This window comes from Phragmites australis, chromosome 2 (genome assembly GCF_958298935.1).
Source record: "Phragmites australis chromosome 2, lpPhrAust1.1, whole genome shotgun sequence".
Taxonomy (NCBI): Eukaryota; Viridiplantae; Streptophyta; class Magnoliopsida; order Poales; family Poaceae; genus Phragmites; species Phragmites australis.
The window spans coordinates 1,172,522-1,180,843 of record NC_084922.1 but is presented as its reverse complement, the minus strand read 5'-3'; the positions used below and the strand labels follow the sequence as shown (position 1 = coordinate 1,180,843).

The following is an 8,322-nucleotide window of genomic DNA, read 5'->3' as shown; positions in this document are numbered from 1 at the left end:
TGTGAATCTATAATTCAAGTGCAACCCATTTTAACTGTTTTGACTTGAAAGACCTGAGACAAATTTGAAATAAAATTATCCAAAGTTGCAACCTTTTGCAACTAGAACCAATTTTTAAGCCTCTAATTTAATTTCCAAATTTTTTTAAAAAATCACTAATATTCTTCACATGTCATAGACTAATTTCTAAAGTTGTTCCCAACCCTATGTTTCATGGTAATTTTGTGAGCTCCTTCAGAGAGCATCAATTATTATTAAAATTAACCTATTTTTGTTAAATCTTTAATTGCATTAATTTCAGACTCAAAATATTGATTAAAATTCTAATGATGCTCATGAGTGTTTAATGACATTCTTAATCTTTTTGGACTGTCGCACCTTTGGACTTCAGGATTTGGCAGATGACGTTGCGACTTCCAAATAATGCACAGAGCCTGGCCCATATGCTGCAGAAGCCGACGAGGAGCATGCTAGTGTGCCCCACTGCTTGCGAGAAGCCCATCACGCTCCAAACTCCTTTGTTCGCCAAAGGCCCAATAGCCGATTTCTTCTACGAATCAACGGCCGACCCGCCGCGTACTCAAAGCCCTGGGGCCTGGCCGTGCCGTGCCGTGCCGCGGTTGCAGCCATTGCCGGAAGACGCTTGCTCCATCAACGCAACGCTGCACGGTGGCGAGTCTCGGGCTCACAGGGGAACTCACCAGAGCGGCTAGGCTGGAAACGCGAGGACCGGTGAATGGGTGGTAATGAAGCAAAAAATACAGTTTTCCGGGGCAAACATGACGGCTGGATCCTGAGAAAATAAGAACCAACAAGCACAGGTTCTGCTGCACAGAGAGAATGAATGACGGCGTCGCCTTCCTGACAATATAGTCGAAGCATATGCTGGTGATATTCAGATCTAGACGGGAATCATTTCAGCTATTCAGGTAAAATCCATCCAATGAACTGATACACTCCTTAAACCGTTTTCTCTACCCTTTTCCATAAAATATTTGACACGTGTTGAGTAGATTTGCAGAAACAGTTCATGATTTATGCCTAACTATCAGTCATGATCATGTGGTTCATATTGCACTGCATTGCAAAGCGATTTGAACCGATTTTTCACAGGCATGTTTCACTGCTCTTCCACATATCGCAATGCAATATGAACCGATTTGTCACATAGGCATGTTTCACTGCACTTCATATTTGTTGGGCATGCAAAACATTTGCTCTTACAAGAACGGAGTGTTCTATCTGGTTTATGTAAGCATGCACTTCTGCATAGTGCCATAACAATGGGACAGCATCACCGAATTTTCAATTTTGCATCGCATTTCCTGGTATAAGACATATTCAATCCCTACATACTGATTCATAATGATCTGAACAGATGAAGATATTAATATCTAGTAGGTCAAAGAAGAAAATAAAATTTAGCAAGCATTAGCAACTTAAGATAAAACTAGTGCTAAACTTGGATCATGTGGGTTGTGTGCCTCGAATTAACTATCCTAACCAATTGTCTCCACTCGGAAAAACATCAGCCATCATCAGAATATATACAGCTGTTCTCACCCTCAATAAGATTCTGAAAGGAAGATGGAATCGGAGGAATTTCAGTGTTTACAACTCCTTCCAGCATATGAACAACTTGTCCCATTGATGGCCGGTCGTTCTCCTGGTCCTGAATGCACCAACAGGCAACTCTGCAGGTGATGTCAAGTTCCATGACATTAGCATTTCCTTCCAGCCTACCATCCAGTAAGCACAACACATTTCCTTCATTCACTTGAGCAGCTGCATAAAGAGGGAAATATCGATGACTTCCAAATTTCAATCTCTTTGTAGACCTTCTCCCTGAGATTATTTCGAGAAGCACAATCCCAAAGCTATAAACATCTGCCTTTCTAGTGATAGGCTGTCCAGATATCCACTCTGGTGCAAGATATCCCATGGTTCCTCGGATGGTGGTCAATGCAGAGTTGAATTCTCGTCCAAGAAGTTTTGCCATGCCAAAGTCTGCGATTTTAGCGCAGAATTCCGCATCAAGTAGTATATTTTCAGGCTTAATATCACAATGTATGATGCAGTCCTCACATTCTTCATGAAGATAGGCTAGGCCCTTCGCGATACCAAGTGCAATTTGGTAACGAAGATTCCAATTCAGTAGACAAGATTTTTCTGAGAAGAGGTGCGAATCCAAAGAACCATTAGACATATATTCATAAACCAGCAACCTTGCATTCCCTTTCACACAAAATCCCAAAAGACGGACTAGGTTTGTGTGTTTAATCACCCCAACTGTCTGCACTTCAGTTCTGAATTGTTTATCCACGTGCCCACGGCCATTGAGACTCTTCACAGCGATGACAGTTGGTCCTGGCATTGTTCCCCTGAAAACACTTCCAAAACCTCCCTCGCCAAGTTTATCAGAGAAATTCCTTGTAGCTTTCTTGATCTGTGCATAAGAGTAGATAACAAGAGAACCTTCTACTTCGAACCTTCTGCAAGTAAACCAATCTCTCCTGTATCTCCATAGAAGCACCAGTATCAGTATCACAGAAGTCAGTGCTATCAAGCTGACCACCAAGGATACAACCCCTCTTGTGTGTAAGCCATTTTTGGCCCTGAGCTTGGAACCCATACGAACATAAACCTTGCTATATGGAGGCCTAGAAGCTATACTCAGATTGTACAGGTTGTAGTACCATAGCTTGCATACAGAATCATATGCATATGCGACGCAGTAACATTTGCTCAAACATGCTTCTTTACAGTCTTCATCACTTTCTGCTAAATCATTCTGAGCATTGTAAGGAAGTCCCAGCAGCTTTTCTAACGGGATAAACGAGTCATCATCTTCGGTCTGGCCATTCGTCTCGCAGCTCAAAGGAAGAGATCTCGAGCAACCAGTAACAAAGTACCCAAGCCCCCACTCAGCTGGGTATGAAGGCTCGAATCCATCGACACAATCGCATTTGCCATTGCTACTGCAAGCACCAAAATCACCACAGAAGAAGCCATCGGATTTGCAGTCTGAAGGGAAGGTCCAACGAGCCACCCAACCACTAGTATTTGCTGCAGAATCCTCCGACCACTGCATCAAGCTGACTAGCTCCAAATGGAATTGCAAGAACTCGGTCAAATTTGGGTTCTGAGGATAGTTCAGCACCAGTGAGCTGCCATTGTCCTGAGACAACACCATCCAATCCGGGAAGGTCCCCAGATGGTCGCGGCCGTCGGTGGTGAGAACGAACCCGTTCCTCCTGCTCTGATCGACGCTGAGGCTGCCATTGTGCGAGAAATCTTGGTACGTCAGCGAGATGTTCTTCCCGGTGTCCCTGTCGAACCCGAGCCTTGCACCTGGGAGCAGCGAGTCGCCGGGGTAATCGAAGCTCTGCCACAAGATCCGTGAGGAGTTGGCCTGGTCCCTCACCACCAGGTTGCCGTTGCCAAGGAGAACCGCGACGGCGGCGGCCGGCGGGGGGCCGTCGCCCGCCACGCTCGACCACCAGAGGCTAGCCCCGTCCTCCTTGATGTACAGGCTGCCGCCGAAGAGCTCCAGCGACGCGCCGGGCAGGTCGGTGATGACGACCCTGTTCCCGACCCAGAACGTGGGGCTGGTGCTCGGCATCTGCTTGAACCGGACGCCCAGGAAGCGGTGGATGCCGGCGCCCGGGGAGAAGAAGCCCAGCTCGAACACGCCGTTCTTGGAGACCAGCGTCTGGTTCCCTGAGATGCCATCTCCGGGGACGATGGTGTCCCTGGCGACGGCGGCCAAGGGGATGCCACCGGGCAGGAGGAAGAAGAGGAAGGTGGCCAGCGTTGGCCAGCAAGCACGCTTCGCTGCCTCCATTGGCGGGCATTACTTGCAGGGAACCGAACACCGCATGGAAGAAATCAATGCGTGGCACAAGGGTACAGGATGAGAAGAGATTAACCGGCGATGTGAACCAAGTTGAGGTGAACTGAAGCTGAGGCAAGAACCGCCGCCGTTTCGCCTTGACCAAGCTTCACTTCAGTAGGACTTCAGAGTTTAGTGGGAGATCCTCTCATGGGCGCTCTGTACCTGCATCTTCTTGCCAGGACAGGAGACGCCTCACTTCAGAACTGGTGGCCGAACATCAAATCGCTACAAGCAAGCGGCAAGAAGAAGGAAGGGCGTCGACACGTTGTCTATGCCTATCGCTTGGTACCTGATAGTCAAACGCCCACAGCACACCAGCTCGTCGGATCGTCAAGCAGGAGGCCGAGCTTGGGACCCAAGCCGGCGGCCGACGTTGCGTAGTTCCGTTTCTCTTTGGTATGATTGAGTGATTAGTTGTCTGCATGCGATATGTTTGTATAGGCTGTATATAAAAATTAAGAGCAGTAGTTTGATTGGAATAATATTTATTAAAAAGAAGAGTATTTTATTAGTTGTATTTTTTAATAGATTAAGTTGAGTTTTTATTTGATTGACTAAGTCTAAGTTTGTGTGTATGAATGTAAAAGTTAAGGTTATTATTAATTATTCTTATAAAAATAATTTTATGATATCGATAAGTAAGATCGTATGTATAAGTGAATGTAGAAGTTTGTATTCGTCGGATCAATATACGGAGGAAGGTTTAAATCGAGTTTGCCTCTTGAGACAGGATGTAGACATACATTTATATCTATCAAGTTAAGCTAAAACATTACATTAAATAACTAAATACGTTTCTTTAAGATTATATATATTTATCAGAACAGATTATTCATATATGTACAATTAATCAGACCTTTTGAGACGGAAGAAAATATCACAGGTGCCAATCGCACTTTTGAGAAGGAAGAAAATATCACAGGTGCCCATCGCGCGCACTTTTTCTTGAACGGTGAACTCCCAACTCTGTTGAAACGCGTCACGGCTTTAGTGCTAGTTGCTCAAGCCACTTTGATACAGAAGAAAATGGGATGGATATTTTGACGCAGCAAGTGAGGAGATGATCAATTTGCGTTGTCTTTGTGGAAACACACAACGGCTTGCTCAACCAGTTGGTCCACATGCTATGCTTTCTAGTTTATATAAACTGAAGTGCTGCATATAATCGTTCGCAAAGTTTAGTTGGATACAGCAGCCCCGTTAACTTTATGCGATCAAAAGTGGAGGCAAGTGGGTTAATGGGTAAATGCGTGCCTTCATTACCTACTTGGCCTAGGGTATTTTCTGTCATATAATCGTGTCATTCCGTGTAGGAAAGTTGAGTAGAACAAATAACATGAGAAATGTGTGCAGACCAAAAGCAAACTGCTGGAATAGCATTTAAAGCCAGATGCAGTGACTTTTTTTTTCTTTAAGGCGGTAGGCATTGACCTAGCTTTTTTTTTAAGGATATGAGGAACACACTACCTATACCTATACATACCATACTCATACTATATGTGCTCATACAGTGCATGTCTATACACATATTAAGATGAGATTGGAAGGCTGAAGTTTTCAGTACATGAGAATGCACAGTATCATTGAACGTGCACGTATGTGTACGCTATGTCTAACCTGAAATCCATCCTGAAAGCAATTGGGGAATAAATCCCCAGTGAGCACACGCGCCAGCCTTAAGGCTCGAACATGGGCTGACTCAATCGCACACCAGCAACTTTGCCACCGAGTTGACTCTTGGTATCAGCTAGAGCTAGGACTTGGGCCGGGCTGAATCTGGACAGTACATGGCACGAGGGCACGGCCTATGGCACGGCACGGACACGCGGGCTGGATTGGGCCCCAGGTCTGGGCATGGTGGGTGGCACGGCCCGACCCAAATATTGGGGACACAACATGAAAATGGCTCATCGGCATGGAAAAGGCCCGACGACACGCAAATAGCCTGTTAGCATGAACACTCACCGCTCGTATTTGATTGCGTACCAACGGTTAGTCGGCGTTTAGAAGTTAAGAAACCTTTAAGCATTGATGTCTTTGAGTAGTAAAAAAATTACTACTGGATCAAGATGTTTTCATTCGGGCGAAGTTATTAAGATTGCATTTTAATTAATAATGAGATAATGGTATTCCGACCTCTTCACAATCATATATTTGAGTGACTCAATGCACTAAACTGAACACTAATTTTGCACCTATTGCACAATGCATACATGTTAATCGCTTGACTGATGAGTAACAACAGTGACTCCTACAGTAGCCACCCTCCATGGGAACCAGTTTAGAGGGAAAGGGCACCAACAATGCAACACTGAGCCAATGCACCCCCATCATTTCTTTCTTGCATGTCATAGAGAAAAAAGGAAGCAAGGATCCAAAGCACACATTCTCATCACAACACACATATACACACCACTCCATGGCAGGCATGCACCACTTCCCATGCCCCTCCTGCTTTCCCTGTAGTCACAGTCATAGTTGTTCAGTTCAGTCGCTTCATCGGCATGCATGAGTCACCTTGTCATGCTTTCTTTTTCTCTGCAACTTTTAATTATTGCAAAAAAGAATATTTTGCAGGCTCACGTGGTGGTACAGGGCATCTGAACCGCCATTATCTGGTATGCTTGAAAAAGTTTGCCATGCGAGAACAAGGCGAAAGAGTGTAAACTCAACTGAACATCTCTGCATATTGTTTTGTAAGTACATGGGTTATGATCCTCAAATAGCTCGCGATGAAATTGCTAGGCATATAATTATGGAAAATCTACCCATTAGGATGGACGAAAGTGCTAGATTCGAAAGAATGATACAAAAAGTCATTTATCCAAAGTACAGTAATGTGTACAGGAAAACCACCAAGAGATATATAATGAGAAGGTACCAAGAGAAAATGGATTTTCTAAAACAAAGTTTTCAGACCATAAGCTTTTTTTTTTTGCCTTGACATCAAATATTTGGACGTCTTTACACCAGAGGACATGCTACCTTAGTGTTATTACCCATTACATAGACAACGAATACAAGCTAAACAAAAGGGTAATAGGATTCAGGGTTATTAATGAGTTGCACACTGGAGAGGCTATAGTCGCATTCATCCTAGAGGTTATCCAAGAGTATGGGATAGAAAATAGGATTGTTTCTATTACATTGGATAACGCATCGGCGAACACATCGGCTATGAAGACACTAGAACCATATATGTAGAGCTACATTGTTGGATATGTTCTCCACCAAAGATGTATATACCACATCATCAACTTCATGGTATAGGCAGATATGTCGTATGTAAGTTAATATGTAAACAATATCTGTAGTGCTATTCGCTTTCTTTTGAGCTCCCTATTGGCGTACAACAAATTCAAAGAGTACTGCAAGACTAACGGTCTAAAACCAAGAAAAGTCGGCCTAGACATGAAAGTCTGTTGGAACTCAACATACACTAAAATAGGTAAAAGGGTACGAGAACATTTTTAGCAATTTTATCAATGCTCAAGGTATGGGCATATTGCTTACTAACACAGATTGGAAAGTTGCTACATGTATACGTCATCTCTTAAAACTATTATATAACACATCAACACAATTATTTGGTATTTACTACCCTACATCTCCTCTAGTTCTTGAATGGCTTATGAAAATTATTGACACGTTTAATGAGCATAGTACAAAAGAAATGCTAGTCCCTATTGTTAATGCAATAAAGGAAAAATACTTAAAATATTTTGATACTATTCCACACTTATATTGTTTTGCTCTTATTTTTTATCCACGTAAGAAGTTGGAGAAATTAGATCTTGATTTCCGTTGTATTGGTGATGCACTTGATCTTGATTACTCAGCTGCTTACTCACATGTTAAATCTGAGATATTTTGAGTTTTTAGTATGTACAAGAAGAAGTACAGGGTTGTCACGTCCCAATTCCTTAAATATGTCATTAAACATAAACATGTCATTAAGCATCATAATCATCATATTTTTTATTAAGCATTTTAGATTGCTTGCTATCTTAATTGGTGTTTTGATTTTTGTTAGGTGTTTTGAAAATAACCAATGTTAGACTTTTTGTTAGTTTAAATCTCGCTTAGAAGTTAATCGCCGCACAAGTTGTTATAAAAATTTAGCAGCAGTTATTAGCTTCTCTCTCTTATGAGTGGGACCCACCTTTGACCGACCCCACCCCTCCTCTCCTTTCCCCCTGGGCACCCACCCCTCTCCACCTCAGCTCAGCTCACTCCCTCTCTCCCACCTCACTCACTCACTCTCTTGCAGTCTCTCTCTCTCTCTCAGCTGGACATAGCAAAGGCAGCAACCCCTCTCTTCTCCCTCAAGCACTCTCTCCATTCTTTCCCCAAAATCCCACCCAAGGAGCAAGAAATGAGGTTTGCATGTCACACTATGACATTCTCCACCTCTCTAGCTCTCCATC

At 43.4% G+C, this 8,322-nt stretch overlaps 1 protein-coding gene across 1 annotated transcript; it reads right to left on the bottom strand.

The window, feature by feature from the left end:
• Window positions 1-1,299: 1,299 nt before the first annotated feature.
• Window positions 1,300-4,284, bottom strand: LOC133892643 (G-type lectin S-receptor-like serine/threonine-protein kinase At2g19130). The gene is made up of 2 exons (XM_062333539.1): window positions 4,185-4,284; window positions 1,300-4,063 (listed from the first exon to the last, which is right to left on the bottom strand). The coding sequence occupies exon 2, from the start codon at window positions 3,842-3,844 to the stop codon at window positions 1,529-1,531; it is 2,316 nt and encodes a 771-aa protein (XP_062189523.1). The 5' UTR covers window positions 3,845-4,063; window positions 4,185-4,284; the 3' UTR covers window positions 1,300-1,528.
• Between the last annotated feature and the right edge of the window lie 4,038 nt (window positions 4,285-8,322).